The sequence below is a fragment of the Rana temporaria genome, chromosome 13 (genome assembly GCF_905171775.1).
Source record: "Rana temporaria chromosome 13, aRanTem1.1, whole genome shotgun sequence".
Taxonomy (NCBI): Eukaryota; Metazoa; Chordata; class Amphibia; order Anura; family Ranidae; genus Rana; species Rana temporaria.
The window spans coordinates 117,773,440-117,801,103 of record NC_053501.1 but is presented as its reverse complement, the minus strand read 5'-3'; the positions used below and the strand labels follow the sequence as shown (position 1 = coordinate 117,801,103).

The following is a 27,664-nucleotide window of genomic DNA, read 5'->3' as shown; positions in this document are numbered from 1 at the left end:
CAAACATCACCCCAATGTCCCTCCCCCTAATGATAGACGTCCCCAGGGAAGCCAAAGATCAACCCCAATGTCCCTCCCCCTGATAGACATCCCCGGAGGAGCCATAGATCAACCCAATGTCCCTCCCCCTAACAATAGACATCCCCAGAGGAGCCAAAGATCACCCCAATGCTGTCCCTCCCCCTCTAATAATAATATGTTGTCCCCCCTCCAGCTCCAAATTTGGAAAGCCAATTGTTCGCATCACTTCACATTCTCTGTCCCCTATACTACCCCAACCTATTCTTTACTCCACCCCCATCCTGTCCCTGATACTTCCCCCACCTGTCCTTTACACCACCCCCATCCACTCCCCTATAGTACCCCCCACCCTGTCCCCTATACTAACCCTAACCCATCCTTTACTCCACTCCCATCTGTTCCCTTACACTGCCCCCAATCCTGCCCTTTACTACACTGCCCCCCCATCCTGTCCCCTATACTATCTCCTCTTCTGTCCTTTACTCCTTTACTGTTTCCTTGTCCCTTACACTGACCCCAACCTGTCCCTATCCTGCACCACCTACATCATGATGACCCATAGTACCACCACTCTGACTACTGCTCCCCCCACCCCAGTACACAGCACATCTTACCATTCCACTACGTACCACAACTCTCAGTATGCCCCCTACCACTACCTGATACTTCCCCCATTGTGCCCCCTATGATTACTACTACCTGATACTACCCCAGTTGTGCCCCCTATGATTACCACTACGTGATACTACCCCCCGTTGTGCCCCCTATGATTACCACTATGTGATACTACCCCCCCGTTGTGCCCCCTACAACTACCACTACCCGATACTGCCCCCGTTGTGCCCCCTAAAACTACCACTACCTGATACTGCCCCCAATGTGTCCCCTACGATTACCACTATCTGATACTACCCCCATTGTGCCCCCTATGATTACTACTACCTGATACTACCCCAGTTGTGCCCCCTACCGTTACCCCTTCCCGATATTACTCCCACTGTGCCCCCTACGATTACCACTACCTGATACAACCTCCATTTTGCCTCCTACAAGTACCACTACCGATACTACCCCCAATATGCCCCCTAAGATTACCACTATCTAATACTACTCCCATTGTGCCCCCTTCGATTACCACTACCTGATACTACTCCTACTGTGCCCCCTATGATTACAACTACCTGATACTACCCTCGTTGTGCCCCCTACAATTACCACTACCTGATACTACCCCCACTGTGTCCCCTACAATTACCCCTTCCCGATATTACCCCCCATTGTGTCCCCTACGATTACCACTACCCAATATTACTCCCATTGTGCCCCCTACGATTACCACTATCTAATACTACTCCCATTGTGCCCCCTTCAATTACCACTAGCTGATACTACCCCTACTGTGCCCCCTATGATTACAACTACCTGATACTACCCCCATTGTGCCCCCTACGAGTACCACTGTCTGATACTACCCCCATTGTGCCCCTTATGATTACCACTACCTGACACTACCCCTACTGTGCCCCCTATAATTACCACTACCCAAAACTACACCCATTGTGCGCCCTATGAGTATCACTACCTGATACTACCCCCATTGTGCCCCCTATGATTACCACTACCTGATACTACCCCCATTGTGCCCCCTATAAAAACCACTACCTGGTACTACCCCCATTGTACCCCCTACGATTATCACTACCTGATACTGCCCCCATTGTGCCCCCTACGATTATCAATACCCGATACTACCCCTATTGTGCCCCCTACGATTACCCCTCCCCGATATTATCCCCCATTGTGCCCCCTACGATTACCACTACCTGATACTACCCCAATTGCGCCTCCTACAAGTACCACTACCTGATACTACCCCCCATTGTGCCCCCTACAAGTACCACTACCCGATACGTGCCCCCTACAAATACCACTCCCTTATACCAACTCCACTATGCCCCCTACGATTACCACTACCTGATAGTGGATATTGTAGGGGGCACAATGAGGGTACTATCAGGTAGTGGTAATCGTAGGGGCGCAGTGGAGTTAGTATAAGGGAGTGGTATTTGTAGGGGGCACGTATTGGGTAGTGGTACTTGTAGGGGGCACAATGGGACATAGTATCAGGTAGTGGTACTTGTAGGAGGCGCAATGGGGGTAGTATCAGGTAGTAGTAATCGTAGGGGGCACAATGGGGGTAATATCGGGTAGGGGACACAATAGGGGTAGTATCAGGTAGTGGTAATCGTAGGGGGCACAATAGGGGGTAGTATCAGGTAGTGGTACTTGTAGGAGGCGCAATGGGGGGTAATATTGGGAAGCGGTAATCGTAGGGGGCACAATAGGGGTAGTATCGGGCATTGATAATCGTAGGGGGCACAATGGGGGTAGAATCCGGTAGTGGTAATCGTAGGGGGCACAATGGGGGTAGTATCTGGTAGTGGTAATCGTAGGGGGCACAATGGGGGTAGTATCAGGTAGTGATAATCGTAGGGGGCACAATGGGGGTAGTATCAGGTAGTGATAATCGTAGGGGGTACAATGGGGGTAGTATCAGGTAGTGGTTTTTATAGGGGGCACAATGAGGGTAGTATCAGGTAGTGGCAATCGTAGGGGGCACAATGGGGGTAGCATCAGGTAGTGGTAATCATAGGGGGCACAATGGGGGTAGTATCAGGTTGTGGTTTTTATAGGGGGCACAATGGGGGTAGTATCAGGTAGTGGTAATCATAGGGGCACAATGGGGGTAGTATCAGGTATTGGTAATTGTAGGGGGCACAATGAGGGCACTAACTGATACTACCCCCATAATGCCCCCCCACAAGTACTACTACATACTACCCCTATTGTGCCCCCTACAAGTACCACTACCTAATACTACCTCCTTGGTGCCCCCTACCCGATACTACTCCTCCTACGATTACCACTACCTAGTACAACCCCCATTATGCCCCCCAAGAAGTGCCACTACTGTCATCATTTAAACCATCCACACACCATTCTATGGTATTGTACTCATTCTCTCCTGGCCGTTGTCCCCCCTCCAGCTCCAAATTTGGGGAGCCAATTGTTAACATCACTTCCCATTCTGAGCACCCCATGTAAGCACCCCCCTGCACTCACCTCATTGCTGGATGTAAGCAGGGCAGTGCGGATGCTGTCTCCGGTGCCCCAGGAGTTAGCGGACTTATTGACAAAATCAGAGGGGGGGTTGTGAGCCACTCCGGCCCCAGCTGCCCAGACCTGCGGAGGAATGGGACGTGAGTGACATAAGCATCAATGAGCAAAAGGAAATAAAACAAAAATAAAAAACACAAATCAAGCATTAAAAAGAACACTAAAAACAAAATGTATCCTTATGAAAAGCCGTTCCATCAAGCCCAATAAAAAAAGAATAAAAAAAAAAAAAGTAACTTGGCAGTTCCTTCCACTGAACACTGGGGGGCGCTCAAAGCCCAAAAATACAGCAAATTCAACAGCCGCTGTTTTTAGGACTCACCGTCAGGGTCTGTCCGGCCTTCAGCATGACTCTGGGGGGGAAACGGTAAATAATCGGCTTATCCTCTCCAATCTGGCGTTTGATGGTCCAGTTCCCCAGCGACTGATCCTGCGGGGGGGGGGGGGGGGGGGAGGGGGGACGGGGGGACATAGTGACAACGTTATTAACAGTTCACATTTCATTACATAGGCAAGAGAATTCCAAACAAATCCAGAAATTCCTCAAAAAAGTTTCACATTTTTAATTTTCTGTTCTTTTTGATTAAATTGGAAGGTTGCCACCAGCTAGGAATGACAGTTGGAAAGTGACAGTTATCCTGCCGACAACGCCAAATGTTATAGCGTGGTTTTAGAAAGACCCATCTGGCCTCTGTTCACCTCTATGGCCAGCTGCGTGAACCATCGGGTTGTATCCCAGGTGCGAGCGGCTAATTAGTCGCTGGTTCCCTTTCCGAAGCAGTGGGAGGGGTTACCACTGACACCCCCCCACCCCACCCCATACCTCCCCCGAAGCTTGCTGGTATTTTTCGGGCTTACTGGTGCGCTTCAGGAGGGTGGTGTGAGGTGGGGTGTGTGGCAGAGGATGACCCCTCCCACTGGTTTGGAAAGCGAACCAGCGACTAATTAGCCGCTCGAACTGCTTTCATGAGAATTATATATTCTTTATGCTAATATTGCTCCTCATCAGGGGAGGGCAGCTTGCAGCCTTAGGCCTGGGGGGCAAGTTCAGTCAGGTGGCCACTGAACCGCCAAATCAGCTCACCATCTATGACCCATCTGGTTTTTCAATGCAGCCTCACCAGTGCAGCCAACTCCAGTGCCCATCAATTCAGCCTGATCATTGGGGCAGGTTACATGGGGTGTATGGGGGGGGTCAGCTATGGGTTGCAACAGTTAGCGGCCGGCCGCCGTGGCCATGCCCCTGGCCCAACTTCCTAGACCAGAATAAAAAAAATGGTAGCGGGCAGCGGCTGCCGGCCATTTTTGAACATAAGTCAGGGGCGGCCTGGGAGGCAATTGCCACCCTGCCCCCTGGCCCAGCCCTCCCCTGCTCCTCATAGCCTCAGACAGGTACCATATCTTTCATGTCAGTTCTCCAGTCTCACCTCAGTGGACTTGTTCTTCAGTCGGATGAACTTGCCTTCCAGGTCCACCTCTTCTACGGCCACCTTCCCGCTGGTCCTGGCGTGCTGGCTGTAACTGGTGGTCCGCGACTCGGATCCCTCCAGTTTACGCTTCTTGGAGGAAGAGGAGACCTGCCCCGAGGATTGCCCTGTCCTGGCCGTCCTCTTCTGCCCGCTGGGGCTGGGCGAGAGTCGGAGTCTGTATGAGAGAAAAATCAAAAAACGGTTAGCCTTGAAGTATAATTATCTATCAAGAGAATTGAGGCCCATACTAGCCTATCCAGTAGCAGCACAAGGCGCCGGTGTCCTGTCGAGGAACTGCGGCATAGCCTGTCCCCGTTTCTCAAGGAATCACCAATTGACAAAAAAAAAAAAAAAAAAAGATCTGCTTGCCTGTAGGATAGTCAGCTGTGCTAGACCGCTTCTAGGCGTGTCTCTAGTATTGGGTAGGCAACGCATGAAAAGCTTCACGACAGCCACTAGAGGTCATACCAGAGCCAGGATAACCGAGGAGCCGGGTTCCGACTCATGGAGGATTCATTCAATTACTTCGGTGGGGCTGCTCTCGGCACAAACAGGGGACCTAACTAAAAGTCTATTAAGAGTGTCAAAACGAAAGAACCAAAAGAGTCCAAAGTCTTTAGTTACTGATGTTCCCTCACGACAATAATTTTTTTCTGGAGGGGAGGTTCAAAAATCTCTCCCCTTCTTCGGGGCTCAGATGTTGTACGTAGATGGGGAGGACTCAAAAGGGCACAGTCACCACAAATTTGGGAAGGTAAACAGCGAGGAATGCCCAGCAGCAGTGAAACATCAGCTACCCTATGAAGAGTATTTGAACCCCACGAAACGCGTTGTTTATTTTATATTTTCTTGTTGCGAGTGAAAACCAAGAATTAAAGGTCTTGGACTTGGAGTTCTTTGGTATGGCACTCTCAATGGGCTTTTTGAACTAGAGGCCATACTGACTACTTAAGTCATGGCCCTTCCACTATTATCCTAGACAGGAGCACTGGATGAGGTGCAAATGAGAAGGACCGGGGAGGGGGCAGAACAAGCAAGGCAGAAGAAATAGACAGGATACCGGAGATAGGTTAATGCATACCCAATGACACGGCCAGAACTAGGCAGTGGCAACAGAGGAGGGCTCCACATTCCCCCCCCCCCCCACACACAGATTTTAGCTGCACCCCCCAAAGACCCTGTCAAGGGGGCTGGGCTCAGCCCTTCCTTCTCTGAGCTGGCCGCTCAGCTGTCAGCTAAATTACCAGCTCCTATCTCTCCTGTTGATGATCCTGCTCGTAACTCCTGCCTACTTAAGCCGTCCAGTTCAGTTGATCTCTGCCTTCGCCTTGGTCAACATCACAAAAACTATCTCCTGCGTTCCTGTTGAAGACTTGCTTGGCTGACGTTCCTTCTGGCTCCAGATCCTGCTTTCTGTCCTACTACGTTCATCTCTGGCTCCCTGATGTTTGCCTTGGCTGACTATCCAATCCGGTTCCTGAACTTTGGTTCCGTTTTGACTACGCTTACTCTGTTTATCTTTTTATTATTATTATTAAACAAGTGTGATTTAACTGTACTTCTGTCTGATTCATGGTTTCTGACAGACCCACACCAGGGCTATGCTGGCCGTCTCCCATCCCCGATCCCTGCACACTGCCCTGCTGACCGCCAGTATACCCCTTACCAATTGCAGTACACTCCCATGCTGAGCTCCCACCTTCTGCCCTACTGACCCATGTCCTCTGCCTGCCCTGCCGACACCCTGTACACTACCCTACAAACTGCTGACCCTATCCTCTGCCCTGCTGACCCCCCCCCCTGTACACTGCCCTGCTGACCCCCCCTGTACACTGCCCTGCTGACCTCCCATCCTCTGCCCTGCTGACAACCCCCCCCCTACACTGCCCTGCTGACCTCCCATCCTCTGCCCTGCTGACCGCCCCCCCTGTACACTGCCCTGCTGACCTCCCATCCTCTGCCCTGCTGACCGCCCCCCTGTACACTGCCCTGCTGACCTCTCATCCTCTGCCCTCCTGACATTTTTGACTGCACAATCAGACAGGCTAGATCTGACCCTGCCCCATGGGGAGTCAAGGTGTGCCCTATTTGATAGTGTCCATGCCCATTGTAAAATTTCAATGGCCGACATGTCAAAAGTTCATAGAGCAGGACTTTTTTTTTTCAGCAGGAACGCGGGGGAACGCAGTTCTGGCACCTCCCAAACTGAATGTATGTAATGGAAAGAGGTGCTGGGGTGTGCTGGAGAGTCTATTGCTGCTGGGGGATATATTGTTGCTGAAGGGGATCTATTTTTGCGAAGGAAGGAGGTTTATTGTTGCTTGGGAGTTCTTCTGTTGCCCGTGGGGATCTATTGTTGCTGGGGGGGGGTAAGTCGTTGCTAGGAGGTAGGGATCTTTGTTGCTGGCGGGTCTACTGATGCTGGCTACTGGGGAATCTATTGTTGCTGGAGGGGATCTATTTTTGCAGGGGGTTCCATTGTTGCTTGGAGCTGGGTAGGGGGCGGAGTCAAGGGTGGCTTGGAAGGGAGGAGTTACTGCACCTGTTCTCTGAGAAGAAAAAGCCCTGCCATAGAGACATAAGATGTGTAGCAAATACTATTAAAAAAAGGTTGTTTCCATGTCCTATGATGTCATATAGGTGGTGTTCTGTTCAACTTCCGCCCAACTTTCGGGCCACGTTCACTCACCTCTCCTCCTCTCCCTCCAGCAGGGTGCGGTAAGCGCGGATCTCCATGTCCAAGGCCAACTTGATGTCCAGCAGCTCTTGGTACTCATCAAGCTGCTGCTGCATGCGGGCCCTCATCTCCGCCATCTCGCGGTCCTTGTCCGACAGCATCCGGCGGTTGGAGTCTCTCTCTCGGCTCAGCGCATCCTCCAGGTCACGCAGCTTGGCCTCCTTAGCAGACAGCTGCATATATAGAGAGGATAAAAAAAAAGTCAAATTGTGGATAGTGCACAATTGCATAAATTAAAAAGACCATCAAAGATTGTACAGTGAAACCTCGGATTGCGAGTAACGCGGGTAACGGTTAAATCCTGACTCGATTTGCGAGTGTTGTCTCACAAAACGAGCAGGAGTCAAGCCTCTGCGGGGTGCGGTACCACATTTGGCCAGAGGTGCGGGGGCGCCAGAGCCGAAATGGACCAGATCGGAGCTGTTCGGAAACACTCGGACATACTCCGTTCCCGAGTTCAGCCGAGCTGTTCCCGAGTGTTTCTGAGGATCTCCGGCGCCCCCCACCTCTGGCCACATGCAGTATTGCATGCTATAGAAGTCAATGTGGAACTAAATTATTTTCATTTACATTGACTTCTATGGGGAAACTCGCTTTGATATGCAAGTGCTTTGGATTACGAGCATTCTCCTGGAACGGATTATTCTCGTAATCCAAGGTTCAACTGTAAAGATTTAAACGGCAACGCCTGTGTGGGCATTCGCCCTCCAGGTCCGTTTTTAGTCTCACCTGCTTCTGGAGCTGGCTCAGCTGGGAGCTCAGGCTGTCTATACGAATGCGGCTCTGCTGGATCTCCTCGTGGGCCTCTCCTACCATGCTGCTGTTCCTTTCTGCAGACTGCTTGGCGTTCTCCAGCTACAAGAAAAAAAAATGATGCATGGTTATTTATACGTTACAAAACCAAAGTCTGGAACCAACACGGCCCTTGGAATCCCGCTTTACCTTTGAATTGTAAGTCTTCTCCAACTCCTCCTTATACAAGCCGATCTGACCTTCATGCTGAGAACGTAGGTCCAGAAGGGCTTCGGACAGCTTGCTCTCGAAATCCCGCTGGCGCCCATTGTCGATTTCCACCAGGCGTGTTTCCTGCCGCCGCTTGGTCTCGCGCAGCTCCTGCAAAACGATATATTGACCTCCATCAGAGCACAAATCGCTATTTTAATGTAAAATGGTGCCTCAATGTACGCTACACCAACCTCGCTGTAGATGCTCTTCTGGAACTCCAGCTCCTCCCTCAGGGTCTGGTTACGATTCTCCGCGTCGACACGGCGAAGCATCTCATCCTGAAGCTGTTTCTTTGCATCCGCAAGGCTTGCTTCCAGCTACAGAAAACAAACATTTTATGTAAACATTTATTATTAAACATTTATCATTAAAAGCCACCTACAACAGTCATGAAAGTGTCTAAGCCCAAAGCAGCCCATGTACCCTACAGCATTGGTTTGGGAATGTTACACCAAAGGGAATAGGATTGTGGTATCTTTCTTAGGACCAAAACTGATGAAGTTGTAAGAAGCAGAACTCAAAGTCGACCCATTACTGAAGGGTTCCCTTCCAGTAATGTTCAACTTCTAAGGGGCTGTAATGGGTGCTGCACTTTCCCAGTGCAGCACCCATTACAAAAAAGGTCATAAGATGCTGCAAAGCTTTTGCTTATTGCAGAGCCTAAAAGGAGATTGTAACATACGGGGCCACCTTTAGATGTGTTTATATTTATGAGGTTGAGGTTGGAGAAGCAGAACTTATAGTTTGTAGTTAATTAGGTAATCCTGCAACGTCCCTTTTCGGCTCTTCATTGGATAGATTGATAGCAGCGCAGCCATTGGCTCGCACTGCTGTCAATCAACTCCAATGACGCGAGGGACGGGGCCGACCCCTGTAGTTGACGCCGAACACAGGACTCGGGAGAGTGCCCGCAAGGCAACACCCTTGGGAGACTGCTTCCCAAGGGGGTAACCAGAAGTGGGGAGGAGCCGAGACAGCCGCCGAGGGACCCCAGAAGACGAGGATCACAGCAAAACATTTTTTTTTAAAGCTTTACAACCACTTTAAGTAAAGCTCCACTTCTAAGGGGGCGCAAGGGGTACTGCACCTTTTCTGTTCCTGTAAGGTGGTCAGAAGATGCTGCAAAACTTTTGCCCATGGTGAGATGGTAACATTTGTAGCTAGCTTTAGATCAGCCATTCTTAAGCAGGGTTGCGTGAAACCCTAGAATACCTCAAGAGGTTGCTCAGGGTTCCTTGAGCTGTGGCCGATTGACCTCCCATCTGAGTATGCCTGTATAATTCCGGGCTCAATTCATTTGGCAGAGCCAGTTGCATGACATCTAATGAGCATACCAGAAAACAGTGCACCCATACTGATTGCACAGTTTCATGGTATAGGACACAGAGGGCAGCAGTTGACATTGCAGGAACTTAAAGTGGTACTACAGGTTCGAATGTTTTAAAAAAAAAATAACAAACATGTTATATTTACCTCCGCTGTGCAGCTCTTTTTGCACAGTTTGTCCCTGATTCCTCATCTTCTGGTGTTCCTCTGTTGCTGTCTCGGCTCCTTCCCGCATCAGCTAACCCCCCCTGGGAAGTGCCTTACCAAGGGGGTTACCTTGCGGGCGCGCTCCTGAGTCCTGCATTTGCATCCATAGACACGAATGCCGACTCGGTCCCCGCCCCCAAGAGCCTGTGTCATCGGTTTTGAATGACAGCAGCGTGAGCCAATGGATTCGCTGCTATCAATCTATGCAATGAAGAGCCGAGAAGACCATCCCGAAATCCAGCGCGTTCTTTCGATGGCTCGGGGGGGCCACTAATCATAGGATGTTTTTTCACCTTAATGCATAGGATGCACTAAGGTGCAAAAACGGGAACCTTTACAACCCCTTTAAGAAGAGATTTTTTATGCAAATTTGTTTTATCTGTCTGTAGGGTAGCATTCTGTCACCCACTTTAAGAAATATTTTTTTCCCCATTGACCACCGATGTAAGGGGTATCTTTCCCACTGGCCACCAATCAATTGGTTTCAGCAGGTATTCCCTAAAACCTGAACATTTTATTCAAGGGATCCTCTGGGATAAAAAGTGCAGGACTGCCCCAGATGTTCAGCTTTACTCAAACTAGTTATTGGTGCATCTTTCAAAGTCCCTTCAAATAATGGTCCCCTTCTGAGGGGACAGTAATGGGTGCTGCATCCACCCCTGAAATAAGTTCAGAAGCTGCTGCTAAACTTTTGCACAGGGCAGAGCACCCTCTTACACAAACAGGTCATTATCAGTTTCCTAACCTTGGCAAACTGTCCTTTCAGGTCCCGGATCTCAGTTTCCAGGTTGCGTTTCTCGCCCAGCGCAGTGGAAAGTGCGGCATCCTTCGAGTTCAGAAGTGCCTCCAAATCCTTCAGGCGAGCCTGAGCTGTCAGCAGGTCCGCTTCCTTCTTCTTGTTCCTAGAAAACAGAAAGGATTCTGGGTAAGCACAAGACTTTGTTCTACTTTTACAGAAAGACTTTTTACGATGGGACTACACGTCTTTTTTTTTATACGAGAGCAACTTTCATTTGTGGTTGTTAAATGGAAATTTCGTCATTTAAATGTTCTCAATACTGCGGAGATAAGATCAATTTATTACAAAGAGTCTATTGTTTTTAATCAGTTAGACCTAGCAGACAGGCATGCACTGAGGGAGGAGCAGTAAAGTGCAACCTCTGTAAGCAAACGCCAACCCATTAAGCTGATCTCATTTACAAGTACACAAAAAAAGCAATAACCTCCATTAATTCTTTGTGGTTTTGATCTCCTATGCCACATTTTTAAAACATTACAAGAGAAGCGCCATGCTCCCCCTAACTGGACTGACTAAACCTTTGGCGCACCCCTGCGTTCCTGTGTGATAATCTTCCATTGATTTTTTTTTGCCTCTGGTAGATGCAATTATGGGAAGACGTAGAGGAAGGAGCAGGAAGCAAGGCGATAGATGGCCAGGACCTGCAGAAGGATCAATACGAGGTCTGACAAGATCCATATTAAAGGGCACGGTCAGTAAGCCTGGTATGTGGCACAGCTGAGGCTCCCAGCCTGCCTTTGATGGACCCTTGGAATCGGGGGAGCTCATACCATACGTGCAGAAGGTGCACAAGGGTCCTATGAGAGTTGGGGCCCATTTATAAAACATGTGGGCCAGGTGAGTGCTGGTGTTAACTGAATGACCCCCCCATGTGGATAATAATCCTTGAAAGAGTTTTACCCGTTTATCAAATGTCTATCAAGAACAAGGGTCTCCAAACCACGGCCCACAGCTACAACCAGCCCACTACAAGATTCTGTCCAGGCCGCAGCCAGGATCAGTGGTGTATTCTCAAATATGCACCTATTGAGGATTAAGGTTACCACTCCTGACTCTGATGAGGGCCCTGATGCACAGGGGGCCTCTGATGAGGGCCCTGATGTAAGGGGGGGAATCTGATGGGAGCTCTAAAGTAAGAAGGGCCCACTGATGGGGTCCAGAATGTAAAGGGAAGACTCTGATAAGGGCCCAGAGGCATGGGCGTAGGAACCGGGGGGGATGGGGGGGACACATCCCCCCCAGGAAATAATGCGGCGGGGACAGGTATGGTAAAATCCCCCCCAGGTTCAGGGCCGGATTCCGACTTCCATATTAATCCCTGGACAATACAGTGAAACTCAACCCACCTCCGCCTCTACCTGATATTCTACTGGATATTGGTTGCTACAGCCGCCCGGCGTGTAGCAACCAGTGACGTCATGGATGCGACTCCCTGCTCAGCACTCAAAGCGGAGGAGGAGTTAACTTCCTCCTCCTCCGCGCCAAGTGCTCTCCACCATGCTGCATGTCCTCATCCATCGTCTGGCAAGTGCATCTGGGCTGTCAGTGGGGGCCCCACTCACGGCATCCCACACAGGAGTCTATGCTGCTTCACTTCCGTCTCCACTGGGCACCTGAGTCTGACTGACTCTTCACAGCACGAGCAGCAGACACCAGCGATGTTCCTGATCACACTGCACAGTGAGTGTTATTGTAGTAGGGGGGGGGGGGGGACCTGCCAGCCTCTGCCCACACCAAGGAGTTTTAGGAGTTCTTTAGACCTGTCTGTTTGATGGATGAGCCTGTGCCTCCTTGTCAGTTACTTTCTTTATCTCCCCCCTCCCTAACCTGCCAGCTTGGAATGCTCCGCGGTGGCCTGCTAGAAGAATCATAAATCACTGTGAGGGGAGCATGAACGAGTGCTCAGGAGGGAGGGGGGGGGGGGGATGTACAGCTGCCAGTGTGTTTGTACATGTCTACTGCCTATGTGTGCTACACTGAGACACAAAACTGTCTGTGTGCAAAGAGACTGCTCACCCAATCACAGCATGTCACTGTACACAGAGAGACAGCCCCTGACCTAGAGACCAGTCCCCCTCCTTCACCCACTACTGTGTATGGCAATATCCCTGTTTTAGAAACCTACCCCTCTGTTCTTTTATTGTCTTCTGTCCCTCTACCAAGTAACTATCATAGTTCTAATCCCTGATCGATAAGCATAGTCCCTAATGTATGGAGGGGTTCCATGTTATAGACAGTCCATTAAAGAAACAGTCCTTATTATCCACTTGCTCTCCGAAAGATTTACCCCTCCTTAATGACTAGGCCATTTTTTGCAAAACGTCACTGCGTTATTTTAACTGACAATTGCACAGTCATGCGACACTGTAACCAAACAAAATTGGTGTCTTTTTTCCCCCCCACAAATAGAGCTTTTTTTTGGTGGTATTTGATCATCTCTGCGGTTTTAATTTTTTGCGCTATAAACAAAAAAAGACCAACAATTTTAAAAATGTGTGTGTATATGTATATATATATATATATTTTTTTTTTCCTGCTATAAAACATCCAATAAAAAAATCGCCAATACGTATTCTGCTACATATTCTTGGTAAAAAAAAATCCCAATAAGCGTATATTGATTGGTTTGCGCCTATATGGTTATAGCGTCTACATGGAACATTTATGGAATTTTTATTTATTTTTCTTCTACTCATAATGGTGGCAAATAGCGACGTATAGCGGGACTGCGATGTTGCAGTGGACAAATTGGACACTCTGCATCTGGTGACAAGCTCAGGGTTCCCACTGATTCTGCATTATGGTGAGTTCAACTATTTCATTATATATTACAATGTAGTAACAGAAATAATGTGATTTGATCATCCTGACACCATATCAAGCATGGTGTCAGGATGAATAAAGTGCTAACACCAGCCATTAACCCAACAAATCACCCGCTGCCAAATTCCCCATCAACTCCCGAGACTACATTCCACCTCGCACGCCACCACCCAACCGCCAGTTGCCTCCACCCCCTCGGTCATTGGAAAAAGTTTGTTCCACGAAACAGGTCCCTCAAGAAGGGGGGGGGGGGGAGTGGTGTCCCTGAATGGCAGTTTGGAAATGGTCACCCTAAGCGCGGAGGTAACAGGGGGGGGTGAAAAATCCTCTCTACTGTCACTTGTAAATACAGATGCGCTGCTGTATTTACAAGTGACAGCGATCTCCTCCCGATGGCCGTTTAGAACCCTCTATGCTCTACAAAACACATTCGGGGTTATTTATGAAAGGCAAATTCGCAAACAACTCCCAGTTTACTGAATAAGAATATACCTGGCGAGTAAAAAAGCTGTCCCCCCCAGATTTGTAAGGGTTCCTACACCCATGCCCAGAGGTACAGGGGGAAACCAAGGAGGGCCCCAAGGTACGGGGGGCCTTCTGAGGAGGGCCCTGACGTCAGGGGGCCTCCGAAGAGGGCCCTGACGTCAGGGGGCCTACCAGAGGCAAAAAAAAATCAATGGAAGATTATCACACTGGATCTCCCATCATTATCTGTCTCTGGGACAATCTGAGAGGGAGAGTCTCTCCAGCGGGGGCACCAACAGCAATAAAAACATGATGGGGATTCTAACTCTTCCGGGCTCTGTCCAAAACTAAATAAAAAGTCGTGGCTTTAGAAACGAGATTCAAAATACTAAAAATGTAAAGACACAGGGCAGCTGGGCTATATACAGGTTGAACCTCATCCCAAATTCTTTCCCATGGGCTGCCTGGATTAGACACAATACGGCTGGGCTGTACCGCACACACACAACAGAAGCCGGTGTTTACGTAGAAATCCCGGCACAGGAGATCTAAAACGCATTCCTGATATTTTTAGCACAAATATTGAAAAAACAAAAAGTACAAATTTCCAGTAATGCGATCGGTGGCGCAGCGCCAGAAAATCAAGGCGGATCAGCTTCGCCGCTCTCCAAGTTTCCAGCTGCTCGGTGTGAGCGCAGCGGCGTGTTTATACAGAGAGATGTCCCAGCCAAAGTCGCCGAGCATACGGACGTCATCCTACGGACCGAGCCTGCCAGCTGTATGTAAACTTCACCAAAGTAATTGCTAGCTCCTATGTCCTTAGCTGCACCGGCTTTTTACCGTTGTGTTTTATTTGCCTTTTTTGTCACAGATATCAGTCTGCTTTGTGCAACTAAGGTGATCAGTTCTAAGCATCATTGGTCTATTGCCCTGCAGAGGGCGGACAAAATAATGAAATCGTATTTTAGGAAGACAAAATATGGAGTAAGGGGAGGACCTTTCAAGCTGGGGTCAACTAGAACCTTCAGGGGCCTGGTGCAAGAAACAATTAAGGCCCCCCTGACCCCCAGCCTGAACCTTTCCCTCCAAGCCTGGGGCCCTTCCCACTGATCCAGGAGCCCTTTACTCTGATCCTCCTTTCTTCTGGCCGAGGGGCCCTTCCCTTTGGGCCCAGGGCCATCCCCCACTGATTCTTTACTCTCGTCACGGGGGCCCTTTATTATGGTCCCGCAGCGGGACCCTTTAACATGTTCTGCAGCGGGCCTCCTTCCTGCTTTCTAGGGCCCCCCTCCCCCAAAGTGGCAGAACACCAGGGCCCAGTCGCAAGTTCAACCTTTGAGACCCTGGTTTTGGCTGGGTGGACCAAGAATACCTCAATCCCCTTGAGGAGATTTGAGGTCTGGGGGATCAGGGCCAGGGTCCTCTCTCTTCGGAGGACTACCATGTGTACAGGGGTTGGCCTGGTTTTGGCTGAGGGGACCAAGAGTACCTTAATCCCCATCAGGAGATTTGAGGCCTGGGGGAAAAGGGCCAGGGTCTTCTCTCTGCGGACTACCATGTGTACAGGGGTTGGCCTGGTTTTGGCTGGGGGGACAAAGAGTACCTCAATCTCCATCAGGAGATTTGAGGCCTGGGGGAAAAGGGCCAGGGCCTTCTCTTTGCGGACTACCATGTGTACAGGGGTTGGCCTGGTTTTGGCTGGGGGGACCAAGAGTACCTCAATTCCCATCAGGAGATTTGAGATCTGGGGGATCAGGGCCAGGGTCCTATCTCTTCGGAGGACTACCATGTGTACACCCTCTGCACTCTATGTACACGGTCTACCCGGTTTCAGCTGGGTGGAGTTTAGTCCCAGTCTCCATCAGGAATCTTGTGACCCGGGGATCAGGGTCCTCTCTCTAGTATACACCCAGTGCTCTTTTTTTGCACATGGTCTTTGGTTTTGATGGTGCGCAATGCACCACAGAGCTCGAAAAAAGAAAAAAAATATGGCCGTTGACTGGTACCATTCATTGCCTGGCTTTACAAAGTTGGCTTCTAACTTTAACCAAGTGTGAGCACATCTGTTTCTGTAACACAACCCCCAAGGGGTCATGCAGTGGCCCTCCTGGCCTGCATCTAATAAAGGTGGTGATGATTCAGTGACACCCCATCTGTCAGAATCTGACAACCTGTACGGGAGGGGAGATTATGGGAAATATGGTCAGAGGTGGAGTTTATCATTGACTGCACAATATACCAAAATATAGGCCCCATTCCACAGTAGATTGTCTAAACAATGATGATTCACAGGATTGTAACCCAACCAGCCCAGGCGAAGCCCCCACCTATCTCTTATTGTTTTACGAGAAGAGGAGAAGGTGAACGCCCAATTCTTAGGTGAAAGTGAGCCAACCTAGACATGTCGCCTGGGGGCGAAGGGCCTGTCCGGGTCTCGGCACCAGGCTGCAACTTGTTCAACAACAGGAAAAGGCTGGAAGGGGACAATGAATCACGTCTGCAAATATTCCAGAGACGGGAAAGGAAATGGAGATCCCCCCAGGTACAGGTGACGGGTGGGAGTCTCTCCCCTTCCACCATGTGCAAATCACTACTTGAAAAGGAAGGTTGGTGTGGGTGGAGGAGGGCAATGGCCAGATGGCAACCGAGGTACGGCTCCAAAAGGAAAAGACCAGTTGAACTCCCAGAAAAAATATCAGACACTGGTAACTTTATTCATCTGGGCACAGTGGAGCAAGGAGACAGAAAATGGACACAGGGCAGTAAACCCATTCTATGGCACACATGAACAGTGGGGGAGGGGGCGCAGTTCTACATCCGTGTCCCGGGCACTAGAAGAACCTGTCCTGGTACTGAGTGACTGGATGGATGCACAATCTGAAGGACAGATATATGGGTAGATGGACAGACATATACATGGATGGATAGAAGAACGGACAGTGATGTGGATGGATAGATATATGAAGGATAGGCATTCAAATGAATGGATGGAGGGATGGAAGGGTGGACAGATGGAATATGACCAAAAGAATGTGAGCACTCCCCAAATGATGAGGTTTTCCGGTGTCTCCAGCAGGGCCAGGACAAGGGGTGGGCAGGAGGAGCGGCTGCTCTGGACGCAATGGTTTATTGCTCTAAGGGAAGGGGAGGGGGTGCAGTTTGATATCTTTGCCCAAGACACTGGATGACCTTGTCCCGGCACTGGTCTCCAGTCAAGGGTCCTGGTAATACCCCATCATGCAAAGACATTGCAGACAGTTGTGCTCTTCCAACCTTGGAAGTAGCAGTTTGGTAAAGACCCTTTTCTGTTCCACCATGACTGTCCCCTGTGTACAAAGCCAGCTCCATAAAGACCAGTTTGGTGAGGAGGAACTTGAGTGTCCTACATAGAGCCCTGACCTCAACCCCACTGAACACCTTTGAGATGGATTGGAATGCCGATGGTGAGCCAGGTCTTTCTTTTTGGTGCCCAACGTGAGGCCCGATATGTGAGCCAGGTCTCCTCATCCAACATCAGCACCTGACCTTGCCTTGCCTTATTTTTTGGTGCCCAACGTGAGGCCTGAAATGTGAGCTAGGTCTCCTCATCCAACATCAGCACCTGACCTTGCCTTATTTTTTGGTGCCCAACGTGAGGCCTGAAATGTGAGCCAGGTCTCCTCATCCAACATCAGCACCTGACCTTGCCTTATTTTGTGGTACCCAACGTGAGGCCTGAAATGTGAGTTATGTTTTCTCATCAAACATCAGCACTTAACCTTGCCTTATTTTTTGGTACCCAACGAGAGGCCCGATATGTGATATACATTAGCACTTGACCTCACAATTGGCCACAAATTCCGACAGACACGCTCCAAAATCTTATGGAAAGTAGTAAAGAATGTGAAGGATATTATAGCCACAAAAGAGGCTACTCCATATAAAATGGCCATGGTGAGGGGGCCAAAGTCATAATGGATATAGGGGGAGGGGGCATAATAATGGCCTTGCTCCTGGAATGCGATGTCCAACAAGCTCATATCGTTGTGATGGTCAGGTGTCCACCAACTTTTTGCCCACAAAGATATGAGATAGATGGACCCGCTAATAAAGTTATTGGGCCGGATTCAGAAACAACTTACGACGGTGTATCTCCAGATACGCCGTCGTAAGTCTTAGTGTGTGCCGTCTCTTGGCGCCTGATTCAAAGAATCCGATACGCCTCACGGTTGCCAAGATACGAGCGGCGTAAGTCTCCTACGCCGTCGTATCTTGGGGTGCATATTTACGCTGGCCGCTAGGTGGCGCTTCTGTTGATTTCCGCGTCGAAAATGCAAATGATCTAGATACGCCGATTCACAAACGTAGTTCCGTCCGGCTCATCTATATACGCCGTTTACGTAAGGCGTCGGTCCGGCGTAACTTTACCCCTCATAAAGCAGGGGTAAGTCATGTTAGGTATGGACGTCGGAAACGTCGGAACAGCGTCGTATTTTACGTCGTTTGCGCAAGTCGTCCGTGAATGGGGATGGGCGTAGGTTTACGTTCACGTCGCCTAAACATTGAGCCGACGTATCTTAGGGAGAAAATTTGACGCGATACTGAGCATGCGCGCGCATGCGCCGTTCGTAAAGCGTGTCATTTACGTGGGGTCACGAATCATTTACATACAACACGCCCACTACCAGCCTAGTTTGAATTAGGCGGGCTTACGCCGGCCCATATACGCTACGCCACCATAACTAAGGACGCAAATTGTTTCTGAATACGGTACTCGCCTGACTTAGTTACGGCAGCGTAGGGCATATGAGATCCGCTACACGCCCGCAGAAAGATACGCGATTCTTTCTGAATCCGGCCCATTATGTTTCTGTTAATATATTTATAACTTATGTGTTGTAATACCATTTTACCAGGTGGCAAAAAGCCAGTTTTGAGCGCCTCCTACAGAACGGCACAGGCGCATCGCTCGCACGTAGCCAAGGCCATTCTTATGCCGCGTACACACGATCGTAAATTCTGACAAGAAAACCGTGGATTTTTTTCCGACGGACGATGGCTCAAACTAGTCTTGCATACACACGTTTGCACAAATGTCGTCAGAAATTTCCGATCGCCAAGAACGCGGTCATGTACGGCACAATAAAAGTGAAGTTCCATACCAAGTGCGCCACCCTTTTGGGCTCCTTCTGCTAATCTCGTGTTAGTAGAAGTTTGGTGAGACAAGATTCGCGCTTTTCAGTCCGTTAAGGCGTGACGAATGTGCCATCTCCATTACGAACGCTAGTTTTACCAGACCGGGCGCTTCCTGTCTCGTACTTGATTCAGAGCATGCGTGGAATTTTGTGCGGAAATTGTCTACACACGCTCGGAATTTATGAGAACAGATTTTGTTGTCGGAAAATTTGAGAACCAGCTCTCAAATTTTTGTTGTCGGAAATTACGACAGAAAATGTCCGATGGAGCCTACACACGGTCGGAATTTCCGACCAAATGATCACATCGAACTTTTCTTGTCGGAATTTCCGATCGTGTGCAGTAGTGTAAGATTTTTTTTTTGTAGAAAATTGTATCCAGAAATCTTTGCCTGTAGTTACAGCATGAATACCCTGCCAGGGAATAATCGTGCGTACGGCGATTTTGGGGGCGGAGTGCTGGCGCTGGCACGCGGCTGGGATATCGCAGCTCCAGCCAGGAAGGGCTGGGATGTGAAATACACACAAGTGCCACGTCTGAAGTCTGACTCATCTCTATTCTTCCATCCTAAAATATCTGCCAATTTTATAAAAATCGTACAGGCGGCATTTCCTTCCGGTCCGGGCCGCGGCGGCGCGAGTACGCCATAAGCAGCTCCCCCCCCCACACCCCCGGGGGGCGATCACACTCCCTTTTTTAAACACAAATAAAATGTTTAAAAAATGCTCAGAGTTGCACAGGAGCCATCTGGATCGATGGCTGACTTGTCACGTGCGCTGGAGTTGCTCCACATCCACCCCGTCCGTTCCCAGAGGAGATCTAATTACAGGTTTGCACAATTCGATTACCGCTCGCCGCCTGCGCAACATACGGCTGCAAGCAAAACATATACCGGTATATATTTATTAACAAAACGCAAAAGAGATCTACCTGCCAAAAATTTGAAAATGTTGTCCAGCCGGTCTTGCGATTCCCACGGCACAGCCGGGAGCAAAAATTCTGCAACATCCTGTATCGTAACAGCACAAAAAAACGAATCACACCGTCGAGGGGCTCCCCTCTGCTCCACCCACCCCTCGAAATATTCCTGAGTACTTCCCTGTCCAGGCTCCAAGTGCCTGAAACATGTCAGGGAGCATGTGAGGAGCCTCCCATTCTTGGGGGGGGGGGGGTTATGGGACGATAATACAAGGATAGAATTTACATAGTCTTCTTAACAATATATCATTATTTTTATTGAATACTTTATTAGAGCGTCTTTATTTTTTATAGCTGCCTGAAGGTTAAACATGAAATTCACGTAACGTGACGGTGTTCTGTCAAGTTCTCCAACCCGGCAGAAACCCCCAACCGCTTAACTTCCGGTTTATTTAAAACCAGCAGTAATTGGTGTTTTTTTGACCAATTGGTGGTTGGACACAACGCTGGTAACCGCCGGTGCAGGATATTATGGCCCGGATTCACAAAGAACTTACGCCAACGTATCTCGAGATACGCCGCGTAAGTGTAAATATGCGCCGTCGTATCTGTGCGCCGTGCCCATAAACTGTGATACGCCTGAAAATAGGCTTCATCCGACCGACGTAACTTTCCTACGCCGGCGTATCGGGGGGGCGCATATTTACAGGTGGCCGCAAGCGGCGCTCCCATTGATTTCCTATTCAAATCTGGAAATGAGGGAGATACGTCGATTCACGAACGTACTTGCGCCCGGCGCATAGTATACGCGGTTTGCGTAAGTCGTACGTCCGGCGTAAAGTTATTCCCCATATATGAGGCGCAACTCATGCTAAGGTATGGACCAGGGAACACAGCCGTCGTATTTTACGTTGTTTACGTTGTACGTGAATAGGGCTGGGCTTAGGTTACGTTCACGTCGTAGGCAGTGACCCGTCGTATCTTAGGGAGTAGTTCCGACGTTATTCTGAGCATGCGCACTGGGATACGTCCACGGGACAGCGAATGCGCCGTTCGTTTGAAGTACTTGTATGGCACTCGGCCCATCATTTGCATGGGGTCACGCCTCATTAGCATGGCTCACGCCCACTTCCACCTACGCCGCCTTACGCCGAGGGAACCCAGCGCAGTTTGGGAGGCAAGTGCTTTGTGAATTCGGTGCTTGCCTCTCTGCGCGACGTCGGCGTAGCGTATATTAGATACGCTACGCCGGCATAAATATGCGCCAATGTATGTGAATCCGGGCCTATGAGCGGAGATTCTTACTCCACTCCTAGCCAACAAAATGGCCTCCTCTGAGGCGGCGACAACTTTGTCCTTGTTAGCCGCTGTGCTGTCAAAACAGCTCAGTCTTCTTGTACTGGGCTGTATTCAGTTGTCGGTACCAATTCTTCAAAATCTCCGATCACTAAGGTTTTAAATAAACCGGAAGTGACGTGGTTTGAGTTTCTGATGGGTTGGAGAGATTGACAGAACAACGGGTATAAAAAAAAAAAAAAAAAAAAAGTACCTTCCCACAGACACTTTATTAGGTCCATTGGACCCCCCCCCCCCCCCTTTTGCCTTCATTCTTTGTGACATAGCTACAACAAGGTGTCAGCTGCACAACCATGATGCCAATCTCTGGGAGGAGCCATCAGAAGTTGGGGACACTGTAATCATGAAGAGATGGACATGGTCACCAACAATACTCAGGTAGACCATGGTCAATTGGGGCCACTTTACAACAGGTCCACCTTGCTAGTAGCAGGTTGGACCCCCCCTTTTGTCCTTATTCTTCGAGGCATAGATACAAGATGTCAGTTGCACCTCCATGATGTCAATCTCCCCTTCCACCACATGCCAAGGATGTTCTACTGGATGAGATGTGGTGAGTGTGGAGACCATTGGAGTACAATGAAATTGTCCAGTGGTGAGATGATTGGAGCTTTTTGAGACATTGTGCAATGTCCTGCTGGAAGGAGCCATCAGAAGATGGGGACACTAGTCATAAAGGGATGGACATGGTCCGCAACAATACCCAGGTGGGCCTTGGCCTTCAAACCATGCTCAATTGGGGAGACTTTATTAGGTCCACCTTGCTAGTCGCGGGTTGGACCCCCTTTATTAGGTCCACCTTGCTAGTAGCAGGCTGGACCCTCTTTATTAGGTCCACCTTCCCAGTAGCAGGTTAGACCCCCTTTATTAGGTCCACCTTGCTAGTAGCAGGTTGGACCCCCTTTATTAGGTCCACCTTGCTAGTAGCAGGTTGGACCCCCTTTATTAGGTCCACCTTGCTAGTGGCAGGTTGGACCCTCTTTATTAGGTCCACCTTGCTAGTAGCAGGTTGGACTCTCTTTATTAGGTCCACCTTGCTAAGAAGCGGGTTGGACCACCTTTTGCCTTCATTCTTCGTGGCATAGATACAACAAGGTTTCGGCTGCACATCCATGATGCCAATCTCTGGAAGGAGCCATCAAAAGACAGGGACACTGTAGTCAAAGGGATGGACATGGTCAGTAACAATACTTAGGTAGGCCTTGGCCTTCAAACCATGCTCGATTGGGGACACTTCATTGGGTCCACCTTGCTAAGTAGTGAGTTGGACCCCTTTTTGCCTTCATTCTTCGGGGCATAGATACAACAAGGTGTCGGCTGCACATCCATGATGCCAATCTCCCGCTTTACCACATGCCAAAGGTGCTCTATTGGATGAGATGTGGCGAGTGTGGAAGCCATTGGAGTACAGTGACCTCAATGTCTAGTGGTGAGATGATTGAGCTGACAGAAGCGGCACCCGGTGTGGTTGTTTGCTGTTGTAGCCCATCTGCTTCAAGGTTGGATGTGTTGTGCATTCAGAGATGGTATTCTGCATACCTTGGTTGGTTATTTGAGCTACTGTTGCCTTTCTATCATCTGGAACCAGTCTGCCCATTCTCCTCTGACATTAACAAGGCATTTTGCTCCACACAACTGCCGCTCACTGGATATTTTCTCTTTTCCCCACCATTCTCTGTAAACCCCAGAGATGGTTGTGCGTGAAAATCCCAGAAATACACAGACCAGCCCGCCTGGCACCAACAACCGCGCCACGTTCAAAGTCACTTCAAACCCCTTTCTGACGCTCGGTTTGAACTTCAGCAAGTCGTCTTTACCACGCCTAGAAGCCTAAATGCATTGAGTTGCTGCCACGTGATTGGCTGGTTAGAAATTTGTGTTAGCAAGCAATTGAACACTAATAAAGTGCCCGGTGAGTTTGTATAACAAGAAAGCCAGGCAACTAGAATTTTCATAAGAAGGTCAGTTCATCCGTGGACACATCGAACGAGTGGGGGGGTTGGCTGCAGGGACGGGTAATGGCGGCAGCGGGCACTTTCACAAACACATGAGATGCAGTTTTATCCCTCGCAGGCCTGGCATCCCATGAGTCATCATCACTGCAGCCTGTGACCAAGATGGAAACAGACGGGGAAGGAGGGGAGGAGGGGGGGGAGGAGGAGGAGGAGGGGGGGCACAGTTTGTGTTGCTGTTACGGAGGCAACAAGCCAGGGTGGGTCCAGCGTAGCTGCCAAATGTATACATTTATTTCCAAGCACGAGCCGACGCAAAGAGCGCCACGGAGCCCGTTATGGTATCTTTACTGCAGCAAAATGTAAAAAAATATTTAAAACCCAACAACAAAAAAATCTCATCTATTGCAGCTTACCAGTCTTTAAGTGTAGTAAAAACAATGTAACTGATAACAATCAGCACAGGAAGCTGTCATAAGGCAGGATTAACAGGTAGTTTTTTGTGCTTTTGGAACATATATAACCAACGTTGAGGAGCGTAGATGCAATAGTTGAAGAACATTAAGGGAGCATAGACGCAGTGGTCGGGCAATGTTGAGGAGAAGCGTAGACGCAGTGGTGGGGCAATGTTGAGGAGAAGCGTAGTTGCAGTGGTCGGGCAACGTTGAGGAGAAGCAGTGGTCGGGGCAATGTTGAGGTGAAGTGTAGACGCAGTGGTCGGGGCAACGTTGAGGAGCGTAGACGCAGTGGTCGGGGCAACCTTAAGGAGCGTAGACGCAGTGGTCGGGGCAACCTTGAGGAGCGTAGACGCAGTGGTCGAGGCAACGTTGAGGAGCGTAGACGCAGTGGTCGGGGCAATGTTGAGGAGCGTAGACGCAGTGGTCGGGGCAACGTTGAGAAGCGTAGACGCAGTGGTCGGGGCAACGTTGAGAAGCGTAGAAGCAGTGGTCGGGGCAACCTTAAGGAGCGTAGACGCAGTGGTCGGGGCAACCTTGAGAAGCGTAGACGCAGTGGTCGAGGCAACGTTGAGAAGCGTAGACGCAGTGGTCGAGGCAACGTTGAGAAGCGTAGACGCAGTGGTCGAGGCAACGTTGAGAAGCATAGACGCAGTGGTCAGGCAAGGTTGAGGAGCGTAGACGCAGTGGCCGGGGCAACGTTGAGAAGCGTAGACGCAGTGGTCGAGGCAACATTGAGGAGCGTAGACTCAGTGGTCAGGCAAGGTTGAGAAGCATAGACGCAGTGGTCGGGAAAGGTTAAGGAGCATAGACGCAGTGGTCGGGCACAGTTGAGGAGCGTAGATGCAGTAGTTGGGCAAGGTTGAGGGGCATAGATGCAGTGGTCGGCCAAAGAAACTTAATGCGGCAGATGACACATAATGCTTATAGCCCTTCCACATCAGAAGATGTCCACAGTGCCATCAGCACAGAACTGGCGGAAACCAGTGGGACCCAGGTACCCCCATCTCCTTTCCGGAGAAGTCTGGCCAGAAGTGGTCTTCATGAAAGAATGGCGGGCAAAAAGCCATACCTTGTGAAAACATGGCAAAGCGACTCAACTATGAGGGAAAACATAGGAACTCGGGTGCAGAAAAATGGCAGCAGGTGCTTTTGACCGATTACTCAAAAGGACTCTGTATCCTCCTTGGCCTGAACTCTACCCAACTCCTGCAGTTCTCTGGGGTTTCAACTTTGCACATAACATGGCATGTCTTCCAGACAAGGTCGAAGGTTTTTCTTGCAAGAGGGAAACCTGTCCCTGGGGCCCCAATGTAAGGTGGGGCCACAAACACAATCCCTCATCTCAGGTCTATGAGCCCTTTAAATCTGGGCCAGTGCATCCCTGGAGAGTTATCAAAGTCTGACCGCTATTCTTCCTTCTGAAACTCTAATCCGTCTTTCAAATTTGGCAGGACTGACGCCCTGGGATTGTTGACATAACAGCGACACACCCTCCGTCCTAATACGTCTCGGGGCTCCAACATCAATATCCTAGCAGGAGGCAAACAGACGTCTGGATTACAGGCAGGTGAGGGCAGAGGCGGCTTCTGGATCAACTCACTAAGTCCTCAGTGCGTGACGTGACGAGGGCGTTCATCCAGAAAGTACTAGAATTAAAGGCCGGTGATCTGCCGATATGGTTCCGACTATCGTGAAAGTTCCTGCGCAGGCGCAATCTAATCTGCCGATATGGTTCCGGCTAACGAGAAAGTTCCTTTAAGGACTGCGCAGGCGCAAACTTGCCGACGGAAATCTCCGAACCTCGGCCGGCATCCAGGGCGACGTGGATTTCGAGGAAAGTGGCCAGTCGGCCTCACGTCCTCCCTCCGCTCGCTCGGCCTCCTGGCTCTTTTTTTAACATCCTCCAATCCACGGGGATGTTAAAGAATGAGCCTGGATGCCGGGCGAGGTTCGGAGATTTCCGTCGGCAAGTTTGCGCCTGTGCAATCCTTGAAGGATCTTTCACGTTAGGGGAACTTTAAGGACAAGTCACCGGCACCACTCAAAAATGATACTTGGTCAAGTCATCTACTGGATTAATAACTGCATTGGTAAGATTTTTTCCCCACAGTGATTGGTGTCTCTGCCCCTCCCACAATGGGTAGACCCCCCCCCTGGTAATTTGTGTTTCTGCCCCTCCCACAATGGAGAGATTTCCTGCAGTAGTTTGTGTCTCTGCCCCTCCCACAATAGTGAGACTTCCCCCAGTAGTCTGTGTCTCTGCCCCTCCCACGATAGTGAGATTTCCCCAGTAGTTTGTGTCTCTGCCCCTCCCACAACGGTGAGATTTCACAGCAATAGTTTGTGTCTCTGCCCCTCCCACAATGGTGAGATTTTCCCCAGTAGTTTGTGTCTCTGCCCCTCCCACAATGGGGAGATTTCCCCCAGTAGATTGGGTCTCTGCCCCTCCCACAATGGGGAGATTTCCTGCAGTAGTTTGTGTCTCTGCCCCTCCCACAATATTGAGATTTCCCCCAGTAGTTTGTGTCTCTGCCCCTCCCACAACGGTGAGATTTCACAGCAATAGTTTGTGTCTCTGCCCCTCCCACAATGGTGAGATTTTCCCCAGTAGTTTGTGTCTCTGCCCCTCCCACAATGGGGAGATTTCCCCCAGTAGATTGGGTCTCTGCCCCTCCCACAATGGGGAGATTTCCTGCAGTAGTTTGTGTCTCTGCCCCTCCCACAATATTGAGATTTCCCCCAGTAGTTTGTGTCTCTGCTCCTCCCACAATGGTGGGATTTTCGGTAGAGGTCATGGCCATCTCCACCCTTCCCAACTATTTATTCTACCCTGTAGACAATCCATGGAAGAATTCTGGTGGAGAGACCCCAAAAAGGTACAAGAAGCCGACACACCACCAATATTTTGTTGGATGGAAAGGCATAAAGTGTCAATTTCAGACTTTTAAAACCTATAACATCCGGTACTAAACCATTCCCGAAACCAGCTGAAAGTTTGTAGTAGCGTTCATATTTCTCAACGTAGATATCAAACCCAACAAAAAAATTCTGTCATTGTACGTCTCTGGGGACCGCCCTCGGCCTTTATCTCTGCCTGTCCAGAGAGGCCTTTCCCACAAAACGCTACAAAAGCTGCCTCGCCACATCCGCCTGGGGTACAGCCGATAGGCAAACTTGTCAGAAAACCTTTGATGGCTCTTCCCAGTCTCCACCCCTTCATGACTGTGACCACAAACTCATCCAAAATAGACCCACCTGCTAAGAGAACCTGTCGCTAAGCACTCATATTGTAAGAGGACACCGGTGATGTTGTAGACCAGTGGTTGTGCACTTCCAAGGTAAAGGGGGCCTCAAATTTGGCCCCCAAAGGACCATATATAATACAGAAGGTGGTCATAGAATGAAAACCCACTGGAGGAAATGGCCAGAGATTGTCCCACAGGGGTTGTTGAAGGCAGAAGTCATGCTATGGAAGACAGTCAGACTAGGGACACGTTAATGCTGATGTTAATAAAGACCCCTTTACGAACCAATGCTCACTAACTACTGACTTCTCTGGCCCAAGGACCACACTTTAAAAAAAAAAAGGGCCACCTTGGATTCAGAGGTTGGGCACCAGGGTCCTAGAAACACTAGTAAACCTTAACCATGACCCATCTGAAAACCCTCATATAGTAATGTAACAACCACAACAACGTATATATTTGTTGGGTGTAGGGAACCCTTCAGGTTTCTCTAGGTCACTGAAGATCATTCTATCCAGTCTGCAATGACAG

At 49.6% G+C, this 27,664-nt stretch overlaps 1 protein-coding gene across 1 annotated transcript in view; it reads right to left on the bottom strand.

Annotated features, from left to right (window-relative positions):
• Positions 1-27,664, bottom strand: part of LMNA (lamin A/C) — a 65,386-nt gene that overhangs the window by 4,652 nt on the left and 33,070 nt on the right. Inside the window, exons 2-9 of the mRNA XM_040332730.1 lie at positions 10,688-10,844; positions 8,601-8,726; positions 8,347-8,517; positions 8,134-8,259; positions 7,357-7,577; positions 4,626-4,842; positions 3,521-3,628; positions 3,145-3,264 (exon numbers count right to left, since the gene is read on the bottom strand). Coding sequence (XP_040188664.1) covers positions 3,145-3,264; positions 3,521-3,628; positions 4,626-4,842; positions 7,357-7,577; positions 8,134-8,259; positions 8,347-8,517; positions 8,601-8,726; positions 10,688-10,844 — 1,246 coding nt within the window. The remainder of the gene's footprint in view (positions 1-3,144; positions 3,265-3,520; positions 3,629-4,625; positions 4,843-7,356; positions 7,578-8,133; positions 8,260-8,346; positions 8,518-8,600; positions 8,727-10,687; positions 10,845-27,664) is intronic.